Source organism: Ascaphus truei, chromosome 9, assembly GCF_040206685.1.
Source record: "Ascaphus truei isolate aAscTru1 chromosome 9, aAscTru1.hap1, whole genome shotgun sequence".
NCBI lineage: Eukaryota > Metazoa > Chordata > Amphibia > Anura > Ascaphidae > Ascaphus > Ascaphus truei.
Window position 1 is genome coordinate 56,210,042 of NC_134491.1, and position 25,979 is coordinate 56,236,020.

At 43.2% G+C, this 25,979-nt stretch overlaps 2 protein-coding genes across 5 annotated transcripts; one reads left to right on the forward strand and one right to left on the reverse strand.

Annotated features, from left to right (window-relative positions):
• Window positions 1–8,188: 8,188 nt before the first annotated feature.
• Window positions 8,189–18,373, reverse strand: COA8 (cytochrome c oxidase assembly factor 8). 3 transcript variants are annotated; one of them, XM_075614988.1, is made up of 6 exons: window positions 17,275–17,453; window positions 13,448–13,501; window positions 12,517–12,714; window positions 12,035–12,098; window positions 10,038–10,128; window positions 8,189–8,630 (listed from the first exon to the last, which is right to left on the reverse strand). In XM_075614988.1, exons 1-6 carry the CDS (start codon window positions 17,383–17,385, stop codon window positions 8,525–8,527), a joined length of 624 nt encoding a protein of 207 aa, XP_075471103.1. In that variant the 5' UTR covers window positions 17,386–17,453; the 3' UTR covers window positions 8,189–8,524. The 3 variants fall into 3 exon arrangements, with proteins under 3 accessions (XP_075471103.1, XP_075471106.1, XP_075471105.1); XM_075614991.1 differs by lacking the exons at window positions 13,448–13,501; window positions 17,275–17,453 and adding an exon at window positions 18,320–18,373; XM_075614990.1 differs by lacking the exon at window positions 13,448–13,501 and having other exon boundaries at window positions 17,275–17,446.
• BAG5 (BAG cochaperone 5) lies at window positions 17,395–25,376 on the forward strand. Of its 2 annotated transcripts, none has more exons than XM_075614986.1 (2): window positions 17,395–17,665; window positions 20,613–25,376. In XM_075614986.1, exon 2 carries the CDS (start codon window positions 20,646–20,648, stop codon window positions 21,999–22,001), a length of 1,356 nt encoding a protein of 451 aa, XP_075471101.1. In that variant the 5' UTR covers window positions 17,395–17,665; window positions 20,613–20,645; the 3' UTR covers window positions 22,002–25,376. The 2 variants fall into 2 exon arrangements, with proteins under 2 accessions (XP_075471101.1, XP_075471102.1); XM_075614987.1 differs by lacking the exon at window positions 17,395–17,665 and adding an exon at window positions 19,447–19,581.
• Window positions 25,377–25,979: the final 603 nt, after the last annotated feature.

A 25,979-nucleotide genomic window follows, 5' to 3' on the forward strand; every position in this document is an offset into this window, starting at 1 on the left:
AGATTACGTTATCTGGATCTAGAGCTGCTGTGTTTTATTTGACCCCACCTGCTGACCCAGCCTTGCTGCGGGGCACCATTTGGGTGTCTAGCTCAGCATACTCATATCTTGATCCGGAGGTACATTTCAATAAATGGACATATATCCCAATTTCTACTAAAAAGGAATTTATTATCCTGTATCCCATGTAACTTGAGTCAGGATCTTTGTAGCGCTACACTGGAGTTTCAATTCTCTGTATATACACTAACCCCCTTGGTGCCTGCAATAAGCAATGCATCACTTGGCTGTAGGTGAAACCTGTGCTTATTTAGCATTATATATATATATATATATACAGTATATATATACACCCAGTATTATGGGCAGGGTTGCCACCAGTCCAAGTTTGACCGGGAGACTACGGGTTTCAGCCACAGATCTGCGGGTTTACCTGTTAAATTCCCGGTTGGCGGCAGCACCACCATTAGACGGCATCTCCCCCTGCAGGGTCGCGTCAACATGGCTCAGTGACGTCAAATGGCGTCTCGTTGCCATGACAATGGAATGTCATGTGACCGCTCAGCGCCATAAAGTGTCCCGTGGTCGTGGCAACTTGACACACTAAGCTTGAAGCAGGGGAGCCTGGTTCAATTCCCGGTGTCGGCTCCTTGTGACCTTGGGCAGGTCACTTTATCTCCCTGTGCCTCAGGCACCAAAAAAACATAGATTGTAAGCTCCACGGGGCAGGGACTGTGCCTGCAAAATGTCTCTGTAAAGTGCTACGTAAAACTAGCACCTCTATACAAGAACAGACAATTATTATTCATTATTATTATGTTGATGGGACCTTGCGGGAGGAGATGCTGTCGCCACCGGAGAAGGTAACCGACGTAAGTATGTAAATAAAATAAATAAGAACCTTCCCGTGCAGCCCTACATATCCCAACAAGTGCCCGAGGCACCTGCAACTAAATAAATAAATACATCAGTAGGTGTTTCTAGTTTTCTATTTTGGATCCATAATGCTATAAATTAATATTTTCAGAGTCTATTAAACGATTTCCTTGAAACTAAAATAAGTTTTGCTGAGAGAAGGCCCAGCAATGAATTGAAGCACAATGAATTGCAAGTCTCTCTGGCAACAGAAGGGTTAAGTCTGGTGATTCTTTACACAAGAATATTACTGTGCATCAACGTCACTGATTTTTACCATCATCAGGTCTCAGACGGTGATGCAGTCTCACTGTGTAAATCGTTATACACTATGATTTCATCCATGAAGAATTCTCATGCTGGTGCAAAATGATTATTCTTTATTTGTAAAGCGCTGACATGTTCTGTTACGCGGTACAGGGGGGATACAGAGTGATATCAATGACATAAACTGAATGACAAACAGATACAGAAGGCAATGAGGACCCTGGTCCGAAGAGCTTACACTCTACAGGGAATAAGGGGCAATGTTGAAGCAAAATGTAAAGTGGCTGCTTACTGTGGGGGTGGAGTATACATCAGGATGGAGTATGCTCCAGCCGCACCACTGGATCAATCAAAGTAATTGCTGATGTCTTCACATGATAAGCAATGAAGTTTGTCACTTTCGATGCTCAGAGTCATATTTGAAAATTTTCATATTTATAGAGAATCTTCTTTTTTTTTAACTTTATCGCTGCAAATATTTTTCTTATTAGTTGTTTGTTGTAAGGACTGGTAACATTGGTGGAGAAAGGTTTGATCTCCAATTTCTGCCCTTTTGCTGAGGGACATTTAAAAACCATGTTCTCCAAGTATTCACAAGAACACCCGCATGGATCGTATCCACCTGCCTCATCTTAAGAAGAGACATTGGTACCATCTTCTTTCAACCACAAATGCACTGCACACACAACGCTGACGGATTATACAGAAAAGAAAGACTTCATATTCCGTATCCTGTTCACATCTCAAGACTGTAATTTTCTGCCCGGGAAAGATAACGAGTGTATTAATTAATGCACTAATCAATCATTCTGGAAACTCCAGTTTAATTATTATTACTATCTTGATCCTACATCAAAGTTAACTTTGCATGTTGTTATTCTGTGAGCTGTTTCAGATTGCAATGCATTGATAGGCGGCTCTGAATATTTGAACGGAGTGTAATAATAATAATGATTTTTCTCTACATCTTGTGCATTTACCGGTATAACAATTAATGATTAACACTTTACAAAGCCCTAATATACACAATGTTGGGTCCGGAATTAGACATTTGGTTGCGGCCGTTATGCCGCGACCAGGTTGGCGCCAGTGTTTGGCTACCGAGGAACCCATCCCCACTGGACACTCAGCCTCCGGCCGTTTCACCAATAAGGTAAGTAGATTAAGGGGTTTTAGCGGTTAGGGTAGGGGTTTAAGAATAGAGGGGTTTAGGGCAAGGGGTTAGGTTTCTAGGGTAAGGTTTGTTAAGGTTTTCAGGGGAGTGGTAGTATTAAGGGGTTTTAGGGGCTTACCTTGGCAGTAAACCGAAGATGTCCCTGCGGCGAGGTGAATGGCGGCTATACGCCAGCAGCAACTCGGCCGCGACCTAATGTCCTAGACCGGTTGGTTCTCCCCATAAAAATGTTCTGGTGATATAACGCCGAAGCAGGAAGCTTAATTATCAGAGGAAAAAGGAATGGCATAAAGATCATCTCAACGACCTTGATGCCATTTTGCATAATTCTCTGTTGACCTTGGCCAAGTCACTATAGCCCTGTGCTTCAGCCATGGGAATAAGATGACTGCTTCAGGGTCACATTGCCTGTATATTTCTGTGCATTCCCGCGTTGTCGTAGGGGAGAACAGAACAGGCTTCTGGGGTAGTAACTGATTCGTACTCCCGGTGATAGCGCCTCCATCTCTTGCAGGCCCCAGGGATGTGGAGACAATCTGTGCAGGAGAACTTATTTCCTCTCCCCCTGATAGTTTGCAGTCTCAGGCAGGAATGTATATTGGAAAAGGATCACACTTTATTGTACACACTGCAGATAGTCAGCTCACACAGTGGTTACAGGCAGTCCTTGGGGCCTGACCCTCAGGATGTACCCTAGACCTTCACTACGGGTACAAGGCCCCCATAGCAGTCCTTGCTCTTCCCTGACTCCCTATTAGAGCAAGGGGTATGGTCTCACTCCTAACTCCCCAAGTGGAGAAGGCAGTAAGTGCACAGCCAATCCGCACTTCTGGGTGAGAACCTGTCTCCCTCAAGCAGCCCCTTAAGTACAAGAAAAGCAGGAACCAAGTCTGAGTCCGTGATTGGACACACACAGGCCTAGTCGCACTGCCTTCCCTGTGACTCACTGAAGCTGCTGGGGGTGGGGAAAACCTAGGATTAGTCCTGCTCTTACCAGGGCTTACTGCCAGGAGAAGGGCAGACTGGTAGCCAGAAACCAGTCCTTGCTACATTCTCCCTCTGGTGGAATCCAATGGTCCCCACTTAGAGCCAAATTTACAGGTCCATCCTGCAGATGAGTAACCTGGAACAATAATAATGACATTAACCACCAATAACAACGGTATACAGTTAATGCATACGCAGGTTTTTACCACCCACCTTGGAATAGTGATAACAATAATAACTTGGATTACTCCCAACATGAAGAATCCCTTTTTAATGATAATGCCTGGGGTCAGGTTTCTTTACTATCCTCCCCTCATGGTCTGCTACTTGGACTAAGTAGACCCTGATTGGACCGTTCTCAGGTCGGTATTCTACCCGATCCATAAAGATCCCACAGCCTACACTCCAGACCCTGATGAGATTGCCTATCATACTGAGGAAAGGATATGCTGAGAAGCTGCTTTTAAAACTCAGATAGTCAATGACAGCTTCTCGGAGCCAAGAATCTCTATTAGCTTCGATCTCCCTCATAATGGGCTCGGGAACGTAAGGGTACTCATACCCATGGGACTGCCTGTATCTGGACACTATGGCTCTATCTGCTCTACTGAGCCTTTCCTGGTAAAACCCATTAAGTGGATTCCTTGGGAGCCATCTCCTAATATAATATGGAGGGACCGGCAGGCGTTACAATGCCCAACTGTATCTCTCTAACCATTTTCCTGAGTGCTTCTGCTACCTCTTCTGTGGTAAAAGTCCCCTCCTCCCACCAGTGGTCAACTGTTTCCCCATCGATTAACACAAATCTAGTACGTTTCATGGGCACAGAGTACCCTTGGAATACCAACGATCGATTGCTTTCGTCGTCGATGATAGCATAACATTTTTATAGATCTTTCGGGAACAGGTGTATGTAGGCCTTTAGCCAGTACATGTGGCCTGTTACCTGCGTCAGCGATGGGCGACTGTCTCAGATGGTGCCGGTCAGTGTCCTGCAGCGGTCAGCATAGCGTTAGCTGTACTTACAGGTGTCTGTGGCTCTGACCCGTGTCCTGGCGGATGTCCGGTGGCATGGCCCTTGGTAGCCTTAGCCGTGGGGACGTGGCACAGGGGTAGGTGTGATGGTTGCTCCTCACGGTGTAGCCGTGTAGAGGGTGGACTCAGGCAGGATAGGAGAGTGATAGTGCTGTGTATAATGCACTGATCTGTGTGGCAGTGCTGCAGCTCTCTGTAGCTGTGTAAAGCGGTTTGCCTTGTGTAGCTGTTTTAAAGGCTGCTGCTCTGTGTATCTGTATAAAGCTGTAGTGCAGTTATCTGATCCTCCAGAAAGCTGTAATATGTAGCTTGTCTCTCAGTAGTATGGCTGTAGAAGCTAGAGTTTTCTATGCTAATCCCAAAGCACAAGGTATCATTTTTTACTGTTCTGGACCCAGGGTCATATGTAGGATGTGAATAAGTCCAGATAGCTTAACTCGTCCCCTTTTTAAAGCACACAAAGTCCTTCTATTTTCTTCAACTTTATTGGGAGAGTTAACAGAAATAAAGGTGATTGCACAAGGATATAATTGGCAGATTTCTCTTGTCAGGAGAATGACCTAATGATGGGAAGGTGTTCTGCTGTGTGAGAGCGCTTCTCAGAGAGGAAGGTAAAAAAGGACTGCCTTTGCAGAGGGAGGAATGGAGGTACAGTGTACTCACTTCGGCTGCTTGTTAGAAAAGAAAGCACACTTTCCTGTCAGACAGGAACAGGCTGAGGACCAATCTAATAAACAGAAAGGGGCAGAGGAACAGGGTAAACCAACCTCACGGCTATGAGGATTGGGAGTTTGCCAGGGCAACCAACTAGTGGCTTGTGTAAAAAGGGGATTATTGTTACAATAGTGTTGCAGTGTACAGCAGCGGTGCGCAAACTGGGGTGCGCTAGACTGCCTGCGGGGTGGGGGGGGCCTTCGGTTTACAGAAGCCCCGTGCGCTTCCCGAAGGCACTTAAATTAAGTGCCGGAGGAGCTGCAGGGCCTCTGTAAACCTTTACTTACCTTGGCTCCACACGCGTCGCCATGGCAACGTGGCATGACGCCGGAGCCGAGGTGAGGGGGGGCGCGGGGTGAGGTGACCGCCGGCAGGGGGGCGCAGGGAAAAAAGTTTGTGCCCCCCTAGATTACACAACAGCAAAGGCTGCTAGAACAGGGGAAAAACATGCAGCTTAACTGGGGAGAACAGGTATGCCGAGGGCTGCAAAGGAACACAGAAAATGTACAATCCTGTTCCAGGATAGTTACACCCAGTATTTTCCGCACAGATGAAACACCCACTATGTATAAGCAGCGATGTAGCTATCCAAATATATAATAGAGTCTGGGTAGAAAGGCTAGAAGCAAGCCTAATGTAGAAGTGAGTAATCGCATACAACTGGTCTCAGTCGATCTGCGCTGCACCTCGTGACGTCACCGCGCCGTGACGCACACACCCAAGGTATGTTTCGCTGACTGATGCAAGTAAATATTGCTAAATATGGATGCAATTTATTAGCGTCATTTACGAATAATCGTAACAAAAAAAGGTAAACAACAACACACACAGTAACGGGACTCTGAGAATGCTTAACCGCTTCAGTGCAAGACGGCCTTTACAGCGACATGAGAGGCAAGCCGTATCTGAACTGGCTGAAATATGAGTAGTGGTACAATGCCGAATAATTTAAAAAAAGAAAGAAAAAGGATTTACTTTTGAAGCTTTGGGATGATGCACCCTGCGCGATCTTTTCGTTTAGAAATTGTAAGGTAATACTTATGCTGGAAAAACAAGGCGCAGTCTTTCTAAAAATTAACCACTTACCTTTAAAATGAAAGTTGAAGGAGATGTTCTTATATGTTATAGTAGCGGTTCAGTAGTGGTATAATCCAAGGTGCAAGGGCCACCAACAGGTCAGGTATTTGAGATATCCCTGCTTCAGCACAGGTTGCTCAATCAGTGGCTCAGTCAAAGAGCCACCTGTGCTGAAGCAGGGATATCCCCAATACGTGGCTTGTTGATGGCCTTTGAGGGCTGGAGTTGGCCACCCGTGCCAAAAAACAAGTCCCTCAGACACCGAAGGAATTAGGAAGCAAATACTAAAAACTGACATTTTTTTTATTGTTGTTAGAAATTGACATCTGAAACAAGAAGCCTAAAAACTTCAAATGGGCCTCATGCATTTTTCATGCATACAAAGCCGTAGAATGTCACAGGCTTCATTAGGTACAATTTGTTGCTGCTGTTCATATTTGCAAGATGAAAGAAACGAAGGCGTCTTAACTATCATCGGTTGCTCCGATTACACATCCCTCAGGCTGTCGTGCAGCTCTCGCATTTCCCCAGCCCAGATTATTCTCCCATCAGACAGTAATCTCAGGTTATTACATGAAACGGTTTGTGGGTTTTTTCCCCCCTTCTCATCGTCTTATCATTAATATTTAAACAGCAGCAAAACACAAAAGAGCATCTGTAGTGAGAGCCACGTGATGGGCTCGGATAGCAGCATTTAAACATGGATAATGTTCAGGTTACAGAGCGCTTTTAGCCACGTGAACAATGCAATAAAAAAGGTAGCAGGATTGACTACTCAATACAATTGTATTTATATAGTACCCGAGTCATTATTAATACTTTAACATGTTTAAGGATTAAGTAGTTGTAAAAAGGAAGCTAGGCCCTGTCCACACTTTTACCGTATACGTAATCATTAGAAGTCGGAGAGGTATGTGGTGTAAGGTCCATGGGTACATGGAGGTGGTGAATGCAAAGAAGTCTTTCAGCACATGTGATAGGGCAAGTTGGTAATGGGCAGAACATAAGGACCACTTTGATTCTTCTGGAAAATTACATCCAACAGGCTTAAATATATAACTCTACAATATATTATAACATTCTAGAAGGGAAAGACAGGTTGGCAGCCCTGCTTTTCACCATTATTTCTTCACACACGGGTGTTCAACTCCAATCCTCAAGCTTTACCCCCCCCCCCTCCACCCGGTCAGGGTTTCAGGATATCCCTGCTTCAGCACAGGTGGCTCAATCAGGGGCTCAGCCTTTGACTGAGACACCTGTGTTGAAGCTGGGATATCCTGAAAACCTGACCTGTTGGGGGGGGGGGGGGGCAGGGGGGGGGTTGAGGACTGTAGTTGAGCACCCTTGTTTTGGCATAAAATGCTTCAGGGAGTCTGGCTAATGACATGCAAATGAGCAGTGTCAACTTTTGCTTTGTCAATTTTAACATGGACCCCTGTAAACCTATGCCTGACGCATTACACAGCTTCTCAGCACAGTCTGGGTTAAAGAAGTACCTAACCAGTAAAAGCTACTCAAGGAAAAATAAGTGAAGTGACGATGGGCAAAGGGACGCGCTATGAACCGCTGTCATTTTACCATCATGTCCTCCCCCTCCCCAGACCTCATAATGGATCATCTTGTAAGCATGAGACACAGATGATCCTTGGTATGCAATGTGGCTTTGTGTGGACCCTGCTGGAGAGGAGTTTAGTTCCATGAAATAGACTAAAACTCTTCTCCAGCACGGGCGATCCAGATTCACCGCATAATGAATAGGGGTCCAATGTGTCTAATCTCTTATTCTACGAACCTCCCATTTCTGAGCCACCTGTGTTATTGTAAACAAGTCATCTGCAAGACGAGCGAAGTCACGAAGGCCGAAATAAAATGCATGTTACAGTGATGATGGTGCAGGGATTGATTCTTCACCCCGAGCTCCCGCCCTCACCAATGGTCTATATCCTTTAACTAGCGGAAATGACTAATGTTTCCTCTGCAGCATGACTGATGATGAATGAATAAAGAGCAAAACATATGACAGTTTTAATCCCTACTGGGATTATATATTTATAAATAATGTATTATAATGTCAGCAGCACATTGCAATGATACGTTCATTTTTCTTATTAAAAGGCATCATAAAAGTTTATAAGGCTGTCAATTCCACATTTGTGATGTGCTTCACAATGTTTGCCTTCAAACACCTACAGTATTAAATCAGTTTGCAGTGCGAGGAGACTGTATAAAAATAAGTCAAGAATCTGCTAAATAAGTAGCTCATATCAGACATTGTGAACCTGTGTGTCCTGTGTCTCTGTAATCTTGAACTCCTGAGTGAAGTGCTTTTTGCTTCTTCCAGAAAGGAGTTGGGTTTTAATTTTCCATCGTCCCCTTTTTCCAGCCAAGCTTCTTCCAAGATCTGAGAATTGCGACTCGTCCCATGAGAAATGTTATTGTAAAATTCAGTTTATACCAATCTCTGAGGTCAATTTAAAAAAAAGACCAAAAAAAAAAAAAGGGGGGGGGGGGAAAAGAAAGAAGTTACAAAATAATGTAAGCTGTGGAACAATTACAAATTACACATATTGCTTTAAAAAAAAGTGGTACTAAATAACAAATTCTAAAGGGCAAAACACAGAATTTGTTGATTTTTGGAAACAGATATTACCTATTAAAGCAGCAGTCCAAGCTGCCGGTTTATTATTATTTTATTTTTCCCCCTTTGATATGTGCATCGATACAATCCACACAATGGTAAGTAATTGGCTACATTGCCGATTGATCCATTCTCCTGGGATCAATCGGCGAAGATTCGGCTCGGGGGTTCACTAAATAACTGCAGAGGAGTATTGACTCTGTACCTATGACAGCTATTTAATAAGTAATGTCATTTAAAAAAAGCTCCAAAAAATGTAAATGGATTTCACAGAAATCCAATGCGTTCCTCTTTTTCCTATATTTTTGTTCTTGTATCCCCCATTAATGAAGTACTCCAGAACACGCATTTCACTTTTCTCCTCAGCTCAGACAGGCACTACTGTGTTATTATGGAAGGTCTCTCTCTTATTAGAAGGAGCACACAAGCAGTGTGAGCAAACCACAGCATTTGATGGTTCACGGAATTGATCAAAACCTTTAACCACAAGAAACTCTTAAAGCAGCAGTCCAAGCTGCCGGGTTTAAAAAAAAAAAATCCTCCTTTAATATGTGCATCAATACAATCCACACAATGATAAGTAATTAACTAAGTTGCCGATCGCTTCATTCTCCTGGGATCAATCGGCGAAGACTCGGCTCGGGGGTTCACAAATGGCTGTCAGTGCAGCAGAAGGGGACCAAAGATGCAAAGTTCTGTGGAAAAGATCTTGTGACCAGGCCGTCACTGGATACAATTGGTGCACTGCTAGAGACAGGGCAGGGCTCAAAAAGGGGTGTGCCAGAGCCTGTTTCAGAAGGGGATGTGACTTTGTAAATGTTTTTTATAGAAACAAAAAATGCTCATTACATAATACATAAAAAAATAATAATTTCGAGTTGTTTTTTTAAAAACAAAACGTTACAATTATTTTCTCATAGTACAGAACTGATTTATTTCAAAACACGTAGGATATTGCTTGGTCTTCAGCTTTACGCAGAGACTCAAGATCTGACAGCTGACAAAAGATCAGTGTGTTATTTAGTGTATTTACAACATTTAGTGTGTGTGTGTGCATTTTTCAAGTCTTAGCAAATGCATTAGAACCTGTAAAGGGTGTATTCCTGACTAATGGGACATGCTTGTTCGGTCATGGCATTTAAATTAATTTTTAAGTGATTGAAACAAAAGAAAATTGTATTCAACTTTTATGTACCTATAAACCATGTAAAAGTAGATGTCAGATTGTACCTGTTGTAGCATGCATGTTTTGTAAAGTTTTTGCTAAGAAAATCCCTGTAAAAATCTGCCATTTCCTCTGCATTCAGCGTTCTTTTCCGTCCTGTGTACAAAAAGAGACAGGTTTAGGGCCCAGAAGCCACTTTCTGTAATGCATTTAAATCTTTATATGATTAAAAAAAAAAAACAAGACATTGATGATTTATTCTATCCCAGCTTGTATCAGTATTTCATTGCACATCAGGAAGTATCTGTTGGTGTCGGGATCTGGTCTGCGTTCCAAACGTTGAGATGAGGTGTAACATTATGTATTAACTATTCGAATACAGGAGAGTTACGGCTTTGTTAAATATGTAAACACGGTGGCCAGTTGTATACAACAAAAGACTAAAATGCCCAATGCTTCATCCAATGTGACAAAATACATAATTAAATACTTCATAAGTACTGAAGTATTAAACCATGTATTTTGTCACATTGGATGTAGCAATGGGTATTTTTGTATTTTGTTAAATATGTGTTACTCTACTTTGTGACACCGAGACTAGGGCGCACGAGGGTGAACCTGGTTCTGATCCCAGTGCGTCCCTACGGGGCAGGGACATCTTGCACTGGCAACATTCTGTGTACAGCGTTGCATACACTGTCAGCACTAGAGAGAACTCTTTATTATTATAGAATAGCAGGTCAACAGTGAAGGACGCCAAGATAAAGTGAAATAATATCACTGTCCCGTTCGTGTCCAGTAAGGATTTACTTCCCAGGAAAAAGTTATCTAATGTTAACCGCAGTCTTGAAGTCCTATATCTTCATCGTGGAAATATACGAGCTCTCAAAACCCTTTAAAAACAGGGGTTCTTAACCAGGTTAGATTTCACCCCTACGGGTCATTGAAGGGCGTTTCAGGGGGCGATTGAGACGGTGCTGGGCTTTAATTGCAACATTTTATTACTTTTATTCTGTTAAAATAACACGTGGCTGATACATCGCGTGAAGCTTCTTTATCTTGCGCCACATAAATGCGTGGTCGATAGGGTCCCCCCCCCATTATTTCCTGTCTCTGTTCAGTAGACGTACTTACTTAAAAAAAAAAAAAAATAGAGGGCCCTATACAAAACGTTTCAGTCCAACAACTGGCGTGGTTGTACTGGTACATTCTATATAAATGTATTGGTATGGGGTGATGGGGGACCTTGTTGGTCGTTTAGGGGTGATAAAGGTCCAAAAGGTTAAGAACCCCTGCTTTAAAATGATATGACCCAAGATTCTGCATTTGGTATTTTTGTGCAGCTGCCGGACACTAATTTGCTTTGTCAGTACACTGGTTTTATAGAAACACAGGATTTGACAGCTGATCCGATTGGCCACCTAGTCTGTAGTAGAACCTCAGATCCCATTTAATCCTAGGCTTGCTTTCATATTTAAGGTAGCTTTACGCCTATCCCAAGCATTTTTGAATTCCCTGGCTGTATCAGCCCTTACCACCTCTGTTTCACCTGCTGCAATACTGATGTCAACGGTCACAAGCACAGAACAAGGCCACACCCATGGACCTCACGGGAACACCCCGTCATAGTCACAGATTATGAGATTGCAACCACACAGGTTTCCCGACCATGCTACGCAGTGATGAGGAACGCCGAGATCACACACTGCAATTGTGTGTAGTTTGGCCAAAGTGTCTCTGGGAAGTGAAAGCAGCAGGATGCTTTTGGACATGTGGCAAGGTGATGTCCACTATACCAGGAGTGGCCAACTCCAGTCAAAGACTGAGCCACCTGTGCTGCAGCAGGGATATCCTGATCTGTCGCTGGCCTTTGAGGACTGGAGATGTCCACCTCTGAACTATACCAAAGCAGCCCAACTATGACTGCACTATCCTCAGAACTTGTCAAGGAGTCAGATGTGTAGCCTAACACAGGCCTGTGCACAGGTATAGTGCCACCTGTACCATACGTGACCAAGCAGAACATTAAACAACCAGCAAGTCTATGACTAGGGCATCTCACCCTCTTCGTCTCTTTCTTCCAGCCCCAAAGCTTTTAATCTTGAAATAATAAATTCTTCTTTTTCCTGAAAGACAAAAACACCCTGTATCATTAAATCAAAGTATAATTACACATTTCCTTACGTTTTCTGAACAGGTTTATTTTGAATCCGCATCCTAAAGAATGTAGCAATGTATAGAAAATAAGAGGATATAGTTTTGTTGCAGCGTGGAAAGAAACAAAATCATACAGACAAAGAAATGTTGAAATATACACTAGGTTTCACCTGGAGAAAATTGATAATTTAAAACCTAAATATATTTAATGCTGTACCAAACATGTTTTTATTTTTACAAGGAAACAAAACGTATTTCCAAAAACAAAATGCATGTCAGATTATTTCCAGATAATCTACATATTATAGCACAAAATCCTTTAAAAAAAAAAAAAGGATACATCTCAACACCATTATATGGCATTAGAAATAAAATAAGCATATTTACCTTAATGAATGTCAGATTGTGATTTGCCCAAAAAATGGCATTCCAATCTTGTGTTTCTTGTCGTAATTCCCTAAGCTTTCTCTCCAGTTCAGATTCATTCTTTGGAATATAGTATTTTATTGTCCTCAGATTGGAGTATCTGTCAGGAGGACCGATCCAATCATATTTGGAGTCAGCAGGAGGGCAGAAGCTTATGGTCTAAAAGAGAATGGTACCTGGGTTAGGAAGTCATTGTAAACATTGCAAGTGTTCATGTAATAAAAACTGGATTTGTACAGTGCCAAATAGTTTGAAGGAAACGGACATTATACAACAGCGCCCGCACGCACGCGCGCGCGCGCAGGGGCGGCCAATTCCAGTCCTCAAGGGCCACCCACAGGTCAGGTTTTCAGGATATCTCTGCTTCTGCACAGATGGCTCAATCATGATGACAGCCACTTTTGCTGAAGCAGGGATATCCTGAAAACCTGGAATGTTGGGAGCACAACAGCTGGTGAACCCTGCTATAGGGCACAGGGGAAAACTTTCAGTGTGTTTACATTGGGCCAACAAGAAAATCATTCTTGTGCACAGACACACAGGTCTTGTCTTCATGTGATGCACCACGGAAATCAAAGTATGAAGCTGAAGGAATTGTGTTTTTGCCGTTACATGGGAGATGTCATTTAAGCATCATTGTATCCAGCTACTTGGGCTGCTTATATGAAGGAATTGGAGGAATTATGTGACGCACATATTTGGAATGGGACATTAAGCTGCGGCCCAAGCCTCCGCCGGCGTCCGGCCATAGAGGGGCCCTCTACCGCAGCCAGGTGCTCCGCCGGCAGTCGCTTCTCCAATATGTGAGTTAAGGGTTAATGTAGGGGTTTTAGGGTAGCGTTAATATTAGGGATTAAAATGAGAGGATTTTATGGTAAGGTTAGGGACTTACTTTGGCGGTGAAGCGGCTGGCGGTGCGAGGTCCTGGTGGCGATGCGAGTAGCGGCTAAACACAGGCGGAGATTTAGTCGCGGCAAAACGGCTTCAGCCAAATGTCCTAGACCACACATATTATGATGGCTGAATAACTACTCGAGTTGCTTCTTGCTCATGTTTCTAAGAAACCTATGTTACACACAGGGCCCTTAAGACTATTCTAGCGTCATGCAGTATTTATACGCAAGAACATGAGCTCGGACATGTAGATGAGCAAACTAAGGGGTATATGTGTATATACCTACGTGCAAGAGCCGCTGTTGCCATTAACGGGAGATGGACATCGCACTCTAGCCCCTCGGGCATTGCTTTGCTTGCCCATCTAGCACTCAAATGGTTAACATACAGATGCCGTAGTTCCTTGCTTTCATCTCTCTCCCTTTCTGAGATGGTACCCTGCTGAACGAAGCTGTGGGATAGACGACCGAAAGATAGCTGCAAAGACCTACACAACCCCTCTCCCCCTTCATGCAAGGGCGGCACTCTGAGGATGCAAACAGAGTGTGGGGAGCGCAAAAAGAAAAAATGAACAGTAGTTAGTAACAATATTGCTATAATGTGGGAAATCACAGCTCTTAGGGTGATGGGGATGAGTATAATATCTATATGAGTGATGTACTCACATGGCCATGTGCGAGACTGTCTCACAGTTAGTTCTTTACAGCCCGTGATCCCTCCTCTGTAGAAAAGCGCTTTGTATCTAGTCCTGTCGACCGGGAGCAGGAGCGAACTGAATCTCAGTGCTGGAAGTGGCAGTGAGTACCAGGGGCGTCTTTTATGTGCGAGTACACTGTTACTCGTGTTTAATTAAACAATAAATAGCATTTTTGCAAACCACCTGTGTGGCTGTCTGTCATCCCTATTGGGTCCCATCGCGAGGACGCTGGGGGTCTAACTACGTGAACACCCCATAGAGAGGGAAAAGAGCTAGGAGAAAAGATTTTCTACTGAGGAGAGGAGGGATTACAGGCTGCAAAGAACTACCTTTGTGAGACAGTCTTACACATGGCCGTGTGAGTACATCACTCATATTGATGTTATACTCATCCCCATCACCCGGAAAGCTGTGACTTCCCACATTACAGCAATATTGTTACCAACTACTGTTCATTCTTTAGTCTTCATTTTTCTTTTTGCGCTCCCCGCACTTTGTTTGTATCGTTCCACGAGGATCCTTTCTGGGTTGAGCAGCAATACACATCAGGCCAGTATTGTACCAGGTGCTCTTTTTCTTTATATAGACTTTGCTTTTGAAGACACCGACTGTCCGGCATATTATCGGTACCTATTGGTGAGAATTAGAGGGAGCGCCCCAGATATCTACAACTACCGCACTTGGAGGAGTCTGCTTGCTGGCTCTGCCCCATCACACAATAATGCTGCAGTGCATTACAAAATGACACCGGACAGGTAGACAATAATATTTTCCTTCGTATATAGCACTGACAGCGGACGCAGTGCTGTACACAGAATTTTGTAGGCACAATGCAACCCTGCCACGCAGAGCTTACATTTTAAATTTTGGTGCCAGAGGCACAGGAAGATTGAGTGACTTTCCCAAGGTCACAAGGAGAAGTAGGTTCACCAACTTCAAAAGGCAGTGACAGTACCACAGAGCTAATCCTTCAGTCCTAGAACAAGCAGAGAGAATTTGCCATAAGGCTCAAGAAGCAAACACAGCACTACTACTGTTAGCATGATCAACAGCAATGCACTTGCCAAGCAGCTAATGAAAAGCTGCAAACTGACCCCATAATTATATATGACAATGATTTGATATGATATATATTAACATGCAATAAGAATACACTCAGCATTATATGCTTTATTAGGGACATACAAACAGTTTAACGTGCTATACAGGGACATACAATCAGCATAATATGCGATATAGGGTTATACGATCAGCGTAATATGCGATATAGGGACATACGATAAGAATACTATGCAACAAATTGACGTACGATAAGAATATTATGCTACATAGGGACGTACAATAAGAAAACTATGATATATGGGGGCGTGCGATTAGACTACTATGATATATAGGGGCGTGCGATAAGAATACTATACATAATTACATAGTAGATGAGGTTGGAAAAAAAAAAACATGCGTCCATCAAGTTCAACCTATGCTAAAGTTAGACGACAGATACTTTATCCTATATCCATAATTACAGTATATTGATCTAGAGCCGGGATGGCCAACTCCAGTCCTCAATGGCCACCAACAGGTCAGGTTTTCAGGGTGTCCCCGCTTCAGCACAGGTGGACGACTGAGCCACTGACAGCCACCAGTGCCGGAGCTGGGATATCCTGAAAACCTGACCTGTTGGTGGCCCTTGAGGACTGGAGTTGGCCATCCCAACAAGAGGAAGGCAAACAAAAAACCCCAATGAAATATCATCCAATGATATCTCATAAGGGGAAATATAAATTCCTTCCTGACTCCACAAATTGGCAATCAGATTCCATGTTTACTTATTTGGTATATCCCTGTATACCTTTCTAAAAAAGATGTCGAACTTTTTTTTTTTTAACAAATCTATTGTATCTGCCATCACAGTCTCACTGGGTAATGAATTCCACATTGTAACTGCCCTTCCTGTATAGAACCCTTTCCTTTGTTACTGGTGAAATCTCCTTTCCTCCACCTTAGGGGATGCCCCTGTGTCCTTTGCACAGCCCTTGGGAGGAATATTTCTTTTGAAAACTCCTTGTACTGTTACCGGATATATTTGTATATAGTTATCATATCCCCTCTTAAGACGCCTCTTTTCTAATGTAAACAAATCTAATTTAGCTAGCCTCTAAGTTAGATTGCCCATCCCCTTTATTCATTTGGTGGCTCTTCTCTGCCCTCTCTCTAGTTCCATAATGTCTTTTCTAAGGAGTGGTGCCCAAAATTTTTCTGCATATTCAAGGCGTAGTCTTACTAATGATTTATAAATGATTATATATAGGGGAGCGCGATAAGAATATGATATATAGGGGAGCGCGATAAGAATATGATATATAGGGGAGCGCGATAAGAATATGATATATAGGGGAGCGCGATAAGAATATGATATATAGGGGAGCGCGATAAGAATATGATATATATGGGGACGCGCTATAAGAATATGATATAAAGGGACGCGCGATAAGAATATGATATATAGGGACGCGCGATAAGAATGATATATAGGACGTGCGATAAGAATATGATATATAGGGACGCGCGATAAGAATATGATATATAGGGACGCGCGATAAGAATATGATATATAGGGACGCGCGATAAGAATATGATATATAAGGACTGAAGGCTCGTCCTATGTTTGTATTCCCAGCTGCTAATCACTTAGCCCCAGAGTATAAGGGTAACCCAGCTCCTCCTCCCCCATACCCCAGGTCCTCCGGCTCCCCCTCAGCCCCAGAGTACCTGACCCCTCCTCCCCCTGTCACTAAGTATCAGGGTTCCCAGGCACCCCTCCCCATGTCACCTAGTCTCAGGATCCCAGCACCCCCTTGTCACCTAGTCTCAGGATCCCAGCACCCCCTTGTCACCTAGTATCAGGGTTCCCAGGCACCCCTCCCCATGTCACCTAGTCTCAGGATCCCAGCACCCCCTTGTCACCTAGTATCAGGGCTCCCAGGCACCCCTCCCCATGTCACCTAGTCTCAGCATCCCAGCACCCCCTTGTCACCTAGTCTCAGGGTCCCCAGCCCCCCTCTGTCTCAGGGTCCCCGGGCACCCCCTGTCACTTAGTGTCAGGGTCCCCAGCCCCCCTCCCCTGTCACCTTGGCCGGGTCAGACCGTGCCCCTGAGGCCGCAGCATGCCCCTGGCGGGAGAGGAGGGTCCGAGCGCAGAGAGGGCGCAGCCACATCCCACGCAGCGCAGCCCCCGCCATCTCGTCCCGTAACAATGGCGGCGGCCGCTGCAGCACGACACGCCGCTTTACGGCCAAACGTCAGCCCTGGCGGTGTCATGGTAACGGTGGATCTGTGTGTCCGGGGATCAGTACGCAGATCCCTGTATCCAATACCAGGGCTGGACCCGGTGTGACCCGCCCCTGACCCGGGGCCAGATCTCCGGGCTCCCCGCCCCCTGACACCGGGAGTCAACAGCGGGGAATCCACAGGCCTGTGACCGGAGACCCGGACAGCAGCTCCCCGGGGGTTAGTGTGGAGGTGAGGACAGAGGGAGGCATGGGGGATCTCTGATATAAACACACAGCACCCACACCTCACACAGCACCCAGGGACTAGCACTCACACCTCACACAAAACCCAGGGACTAGCACCCATACCTCACACAGCACTTACACAGCACCCACACCTCAACCTCACACAGCACCCCAGGGAGCAGCACCCACACCTCATCCAGCAGTCCAGGAAGTAGCACCCACTTAGCACCCAGCACCCACTCCTTTCCCTGCACCCTAAAATGTGGCAGCCAGAACTCATCCAGCAGCCCAGGGAGTAGCACCCAGACATCATCCAGCATTCTAGTGCAACTCGACTTTACCCAGCACCCAAATCTCTTCCAGCATACCAGAGAATAGCACAGCAAGAGCACCTCATCCAGCACACCCGAGATTAGCACCCAAAGCTCACCTAATACCCAGGCACCTTACCAAACACCACAAAAGCACCTAGACCTCATCCAGCACCCCAGAGAGTAGCACCCACCCAAAACCCACAGACATCAACTAATACCCATGCATCATTTAACAGACGGTTATCAGCCAAACGCCTAATCCTCACAAAGCACCCGGGTCTGGACATCCAGATACCAGACATCCTTAGAGAGAATGTAATTTAAATTAGTCCCAAAGCACCTACCATTGCCAGTTCTGCCACGTTAAGTATATGCAATGCCATTCATTGCTACCACCTAATCCACATTAACCTTCATGGAGGTGAACCTTCTGTAGGGTTTTCCCAATATTTTATTAATAGGGTGGAAAAGAAAGAAACGTGTCCTGTGACAGCAGCCAATGTGATCAGAAATGATTCATAACCACTGCAGTCATTTAGGACAGAGGCTACTTCGTAATTACATTGCAATGTGATCTTGAAGTGATTCACAAACTACAAAGTATTTCTGTATTCCCAGACCTCTCTTTTAGATCCATTCACTACTAACCTCTCCTTACTACCCAGACCCTGCTGTCTCTCTCTATATGATCCCTTTCATATACACAGACCCACACACCCTGAAAATACACCCTCCTCTTATGTTTCTCTGCTTTAAGATTGCAGCTGAGGAGGTGCCTGGCAGTTTATATTGTGTTATTAAATTAGAAAAACATTGTGGACACTAGAAACAAAAACAGGACGCACTATATATGTTAGAATTTGTATAGGTTCTTTATTTAATGATGTGTGTTGCAAGTCCCTTTGATATCGAACATTTTTTTTATTTTTTATAAATCTATGGTTCCAAGAAATGAATTTTAGTGTTATCTTCACTGAATCTTAGATTGTATTTGTTGTTATTCTGCGTCACAACAAAGTCTAAGAAAGATTTCTCATCTCCCTTCCATATGACCAAAATATCGTCGATGTACCTCCTCCGCAACTATTGGATATTACGGTTATTGTTTTCACACAGCTTTTATTACAAAGTACACCCACAGACAAAGACAGATCGGTGAGATTAAGTCAGTTGTGATTTTAGGTTGAAGGGATTATTCCTTGCACAATACCTTTCTTGGGAGGTACCTAAACAGAATGTAATTATGACATGTCAGTACATGTGTTCTAATTCTTTTTTTTTTTCTTTCGTTCTATTTTAATCATGTATGGCTGGAATTATGAGGAAGGAGTCTGTGTATAAAATGTTCATACTCTGCTAAAGATTCCCAGAGATGTAACAGCGATAAATAGTCATGTCCTGACTTGCTAGAGAAACAGCTGTTGTGTCAGAATATGCTGTGATACACTTTTCCTGATGTCTCCCCATGTCAGAGGTTTAAGGAGGGTTTGTGCTGTTAAGTACTTTAGGCTGCGTCCACGGAGGGGGGAGCCGCGCTCCTCCGCGCTGACGCTGAGGCTCGTCTGCGCAATCTGGAGGGACGCGTGGGCAATGGCGCGGAGGGCTGGTAGGTGTGGAGGCCTGGGGGGGGAGGAAATGGATGCCAGTGGTGGGAGGTAAGGAGCAGGTTGCGGCTGGACTCGCCGTTGCTAGGGGACGTGTAGGACTTCCGGCCACCTCCCGATCAGGCGCGCGGCGGCCATTTAAAAAAAAAAAAATTAGCGCGACCCCGGTTCTAGCGCGGTCGGATCGGGTGGCCCCCGAGGACCGCGCTGTAACGGGGTTTAGCTGTATTTAGTTATTTTGAATACTTTTTGGAAAATAATGTCTGACATTTATTTAACAACATGAGAGAAGATCCAGGGCACCACGGATGATACACTAGTGTATCATGAATAAATTCTTTTGCTGAAAAACCCGTGGCGCCCTGGATCATCTCTCTTGTTGCTGTATACTTGGATTGCTGCAGATAGGCCATCCCTGAACCAGGAGCTCCGGCATTGTGCGCAAGTATCGCGTTTTCTTTGCATTTATTTGCATTATTGTGGTGTGCTACACACCCACATACCTTGACATTTATTTAATCCACTTTGCTTACGTCCAATATTAGAACTATAACCATGGAGTTCTTTATTACATTATGGAAGTACACACACACACACACACACACCATAAATGAGTCACATTTTTTTTCATCTACTGATTATTAAAGTATGCGTATTTTTTTCACATTCATGAGCACTTTAGTATTAGGTGATACTTTTTTTTAAATTTGGACTAACAATTGATATTATAAGACAAGCTTTTGAGAGTTCTCTCGCTCCCTCAGGTCAGCAATGCTGATTTACAGAGATTCTGTGAGTTTAACCCAGACGTAAAAAAACCCATAATAATTTAAGGCAGAATTGCAGACTTGCGGAAGAGAGAGCTCTCGAAAGCTTGTGTTATAATATCAATTTGTTAGCCCAAATAAAAAAGGCAACACCTAATACTGGAGTGCTCATTTACTCTGCATTATTGTAACTGGACTAACACTGCTATTTCTACTTAATTAATTTCAACTTTATGAAACACTGTTTTTTTTTCTCGCCCTTTTAGCCCGATTGGATATAGGGAGAGGTTTTAAAGAGAATGGCTATGGGGAATCAACATGCCTCAATCACGGCCCTCCAAGAAATACAGATGAAGGTCAAAGATATTGAGCAACAAGTGGCTACATTCAGTGGTCTACCCAGTCATCCAGAATACAGGAGGCTGGAGAGAGCTTTGACTAACCAACTCTTTGAAATCGAATCTATTGACACAGAGGGGAAGAGCAACATTCAGCAAGCTAGAGTGAGAGCCGCTCAGGAGACAGAGCGAGTTCTAAAAGAACTAGAGCAGAATGCAAACCATCCGTGCAGGCTGGAAATAGAGAAGATTTTTAAAGAAGTCCAAAATCTGGTAGCACAAGAAATGACACCCTTGTACGAAGGAGGGAAATGCATCACCGATGAGTTTGAGGAAGGCATTCAAAACATCTTAATGAGACTAACCCAGGTAAAAACAGAGGGCAAAGTACCTTTAAGAAAAGCTAGGTACCGCACTTTAACCAAAGTCCTTGCCATTCAAGAAATTCTAGAAAATTGTTTAAAGCAACAGATACTGTGTCTCCCTCTCTCGACAGAGACGCACCCATCTGTCTCTAAAATTAACTCTGTTATGTGTGACGTGAACAAGGCCAGGAGGAGTCTCATAGCACTTCTAGCCGGTGTAAATGTTAACGAGACCTACCGGCACTTATCCTGCGTTCTCACCGGCTTAATTGCAGACCTGGATGCTCTGGATGTTTCTGGACACACCGAAGTGAGGAACTACAGAAAGGAGGTGGTGGGAGAAATCAACAGCTTGTTCAAATATTTGGATCTGGAAGAGGAAGCCGAGATGACCAGAGCGTACGATCTGGCCCAGAATCAGTCGATCGTAAAAATAGAAGAAATTCGCCAAAGTACAACACAGATAAGAAGCCATCTTTTAGAAAGGTTTCAGAATGTGTCGGATATTCATTTGGGAACTAAAGCAGAGCTGCAGGGTCTTATTGTCCAGTTGGATGAGGTGAGCGCAGGGAAGAATCCATGCATTCGAGAAGCCAGGAGAAGAGCAGTGGTTGAAGTCCAAGTTGTTATCACATACATTGACCTAAAGGAAGCTCTTGAAAGGAGGCAGAACATTGATCAGAGTAATGCAGAACACCCCTCGCATTTAGCTGTGTGGAATGTTCTTGGGAACTTGTCAGAACTTCAGAAAGAAGTCCTCTCCTTTGATGGCAAAAGAGCTGATAAGAATTACATGATTTTGGAAGAGTTCATTACCAAGCAACTGCTCGCCCTTGATGCCATTGATTCCCTAGGCGATGAGCGTTCAAAGACGGCAAGAAAACAAGCAGTAAAGTTAGCAAATAATATCCTAAGCTACTTAGATATGAAAACCGATGAGTGGGAATACTAAAATGAGGGTTTGATTGGCTTTGTTTGAACCTAATTTCCGATTGTACAGGAAATACACGCGTGGTGATCAGTTTCATTTTGGATGAGTTTTTTTTTTTTCATATAAAGTAATTTCTCATTTGCCTCCATGAAAAAGATGAAAACAAACTCAATACTGGTGCAGTTTGTAGAATAATTAGTGTACCTGTGGAGATGCACATAATTAGGGGAAAACAAATATTATGTACCACTAACAACATGTGATATCCACGGGAGCTCATTCACATATGTAGAAAATTCAATGGTATTTACTTAACTTATAGGTAGTACCTTCTACTTGAAATGTTTAAATATTCACAAAATGTATTTAAATATCTAAATTCTCTTAAGCATATTAAACACATTTACCAGAAATAAAGCAAAGTGACTTATACTTGCGAGAGAGAATCTTCCAGGAAACATCATTGGTACAAAATACAATTGAACTGAAATGATTCACAGATATAAATTAGGCTTACTGTTTCTTATCACAGAGAGGTCAAGTAGATGGCTTATTTTTTTTTAAAGGTAGTGGCTTTAAATGTGCACTTGGACGCTTAACTTTATTGGTAAAAGTCTTGGATGCAGAGATTCAGGGCAGCACTCTAAAAATTCATTATTAGTTGGTGGCGTTTCCTTCCTAGAAAGGGTTAAAAGGCATAGACAAGGTCCATTGACTCTGTTCTGACAGTAGTAACATTCTTCCAATTCTAGTTAGGCAATTGATCTGACAGTTGTACTAATATAGGGGTAGATTAATAAAGCTCCACTGTGGGGTCTCCACCCGATCCACCAGTGACTTGTATTGGGTGTGATACCCCGCATCGGAGCTTGATGAATGTGTCCCATTGTCTCTTCAGAAGGTTGATATGCCATGCGAAAGACGCACACTAGCTTTTTATTGACATCAGTGTTACAGAATATTGAGCAATCGGAATGGTGAGTTACTGAGCTTTGTTCCCTGGCAATAAGTAAAGTCGTTTTTAGCCCCAGTGCTGCTTTAATATGTTCTGCATTTCAGCCACCTCGCTAACTTCACAGGAAATGTAATTTATGTTTTGTAGACAGCAGACTTGGCAAAAGTGCTCAATGTCAGGTAGTAGCTGCAAAGGCGTATTGGATATTATGATGCATAAAATGGGGTATAGACAGAAGGGAAGACATCATCATTTTGACACAGTATAAATCCTTCATAAGACCACAACTTGAATGCAGATTACAGTTTGGGGTCCCATTCCATTAAGAGGACATTATGGAACTTGAAAAAGTGCAGAGGCGAGCCAATAAAGGGCATTGAAGGTCTAACTTATGAGAAAAGGCTATCAAAATTAAGTTTGTCTACATTACGAAGGGGATCATCTGACGAAAGGGACCACCCTGAAATGTTGTGCATATTTTTTTCTCAGCTCTGCAAAAATAAATTATTTAAATGTCGATTTTGACTTGAAAGATTATTGCCTACGAGTGCAATGGAGACCAGTATTTCTCTGTACCTTAGAAAAGAAGCATCCAAGGGGTGGGGGATATGTTGACTGTTTACAAATATATTCAAGGTCAATGCAAGGAACTTTCGAGGGAACTTTTCATCCCCTGGACAGTGCAAATGAAACTGGGTCATCCCTTGACATTGAAGGAAAGGAGATTTAACCAGCAGCAAAAGGAAAGGGTTCTTTCCTGAAAAGGCAGATCAAATGTGGAATGTACTACTAATGGGGACTGTGATGGCAGATCCAATACATATCTTTAAGAAAAGGTTGGACATCATGTTAGAAAGGAAAGGTATAGAGGAATATACCAAATAAGTAAGCATAGGAAGAATGTTGATCCAGGAAGAAATCTGATGGCCATTATTGGAGTCAGAATGCAGTGTATTTTTCCCTTTATGTGACATAATTGTCTAATGTTTCAGTTTTTTTTGTTTGTCTCTTGGATCAATATAATGACTAATATAGGATGATTATCTACGATAACTACATGTAACATAGGTTGAACTTCATGGACATATGGGGTTTTTTTTTTCAACCTCATCTACTGTGTTGCTTCCCTGCAGTAATAACTTTAGCAACTGTTATATTGCATAGTGGACTATTTGCAGTCACAACAGTAGCTGTTGCTGCTTTAATGACCATTAAACATATTGCTTAATTACTAACATTCCCTTAGAAAAAGGGTAAAACAATCCTGTTTTTGTCTGTGTAAAATAGATAGTTTTATTTTTGTTAAAAGTACTTTTACATTTTCCTATAGGTCTGATATAGGTCTTTTTTCCCCTAAGAGGTTGGTATCTATAAATCAGTTGAACTGCACTTCAGCTTCTGGTGTCTGAAAATATACCAAAAAATTACAATTTCGTAAAGTGAAAAACACTGGAGTTATATTGAGTAAAAGGATTTTTTTTTTTAAACTCCAATATGGTTTCCATCTATCGATTTTGTTTTGGGGCATGGCAGATTTCAGCATACGCATTGTGTTGAAGCACTCCTGGCGACATTTTTTTTTTGTGTATTGGTGTAATAGGTTTGAAGCAGGGGGTCTCTGGAGCTGAACCCCATTAATTTAAACTCTGGGGACCCCCTGCTTCCCGAGATATTTACCTCGGAAGGTGGTGTCAGTAGAAGCCCAGTTGGGGCTATCGATATGGCGGCTTAAATGTCCTGCGGGCCAATAGGAATCTGTGACGTCATCCCTTGCGGCTTCCTATTGGTTCACGTGACGTGGGAGCTTTAAACTTTTTCCGAGATACCGTCACCCCCTATGGAGTTGGGTTCAGCTCTGGAACCCCCCTTCTGCAAACCTATTTTTTTTTTTAAAAACAAGGTGCCACCAGGAGTGCTTTTTTATTTTATTTTTTAAAGCACCTTTTTGTAGTTTTTGTAAGTATTTATTCTTTCTGATATGATTGTGATTTCGATGGCACATTGAACCCCAAGGTTACGATGTACAGTACTATAACTATACTAGTGTCTTTAAATCTGAACATAGAAGAGTTGTGCAATGCACAGCAGTTCTTAGTAGTCAATGAGTTAAATGGATACATTGGGTTGGTTATATATATATCAGTTCGCCCCCACTAACTAATCCCTGTCTTCAAAGCGATACATTGTACTGTAAAACCACCAGCTATATCTGACAGCTGCAGATAGTGTTACCATTCTGTCTTCACTAAAGGGAAATCGGTCATCTTTTATTTTTCCTCTGAAAAATTGAATGTGTTGTAATGGCGCTTTTTGCTGTATTTTATATTCTACAAAGCATGGTCAGTTCAGCTTTTTAAACTGCTTGGAGAAATGCGTTAGGGGTTTTATAAACCATTTTGTTCCTAAGGAAAGCTTAAATAAACGAAATTAATGAAAGCGTACCCGTCTTAAGTATTCATTTTGTTTTGGGGGAATTCTTAGTCTGGGTAGGAAAGCCTGCATTATTTGGCACCTGGATATGTAGGTATTTGCATGATAAACTGTTCTGTGGTTACTTACTCTGCAAATTGTGCTACTCTGTGAAATGGTATAAAACCAACAATTCCTTAATAACAGCCTGAGAGCCCTTCTTTAGAAATATATCAATGGTTTTATTTCATTGTGAACTTGAAAGGAAACCTCCAAAAGCCCCCCCAGCATGAAGCCATACGCCATTCCTTACATCCATTTTACCTAGTGATGTGCTTGGGAATCACGTAGGCCAGGCCTGCACAACTCCAGTCCTCGAGGGCCGCAAACAGGCCAGGTTTTCAGGATATCTTTACTTTAGCACAGATGGCTCAATTAGTGGCTCAGTGATACTGAGCCACTAATTGAGCCAGCTGTGCAGAAGTAGGGATATCCTGAAAACCTGGCCTGTTTTGCGGCCCTCAAGGAATGGAGCTGTACATACTGAGCCACTAATTGAGCCAGCTGTGCTGAAGTAGGGATTTCATGAAAACCTGGCCTGTTTGCGGCCCTCGAGGAATGGAGTTGTGCAGGCC

Coding starts and splice junctions, on each gene's coding strand:
- COA8 (XM_075614988.1), bottom strand. CDS start 17,385: ATGGCGGGGGCTGCGCTGCGTGGGATGTGGCTGCGCCCTCTCTGCGCT. Junction 12,715..13,447: donor CCAGCCGCTTCACCGCCAAA/GTAAGTCCCTAA, acceptor ATTCTCTTTTAG/ACCATAAGCTTCTGCCCTCC. Junction 10,129..12,034: donor GGAAGAAAGAGACGAAGAGG/GTGAGATGCCCT, acceptor TTTTGTACACAG/GACGGAAAAGAACGCTGAAT.
- BAG5 (XM_075614986.1), top strand. CDS start 20,646: ATGGCTATGGGGAATCAACATGCCTCAATCACGGCCCTCCAAGAAATA.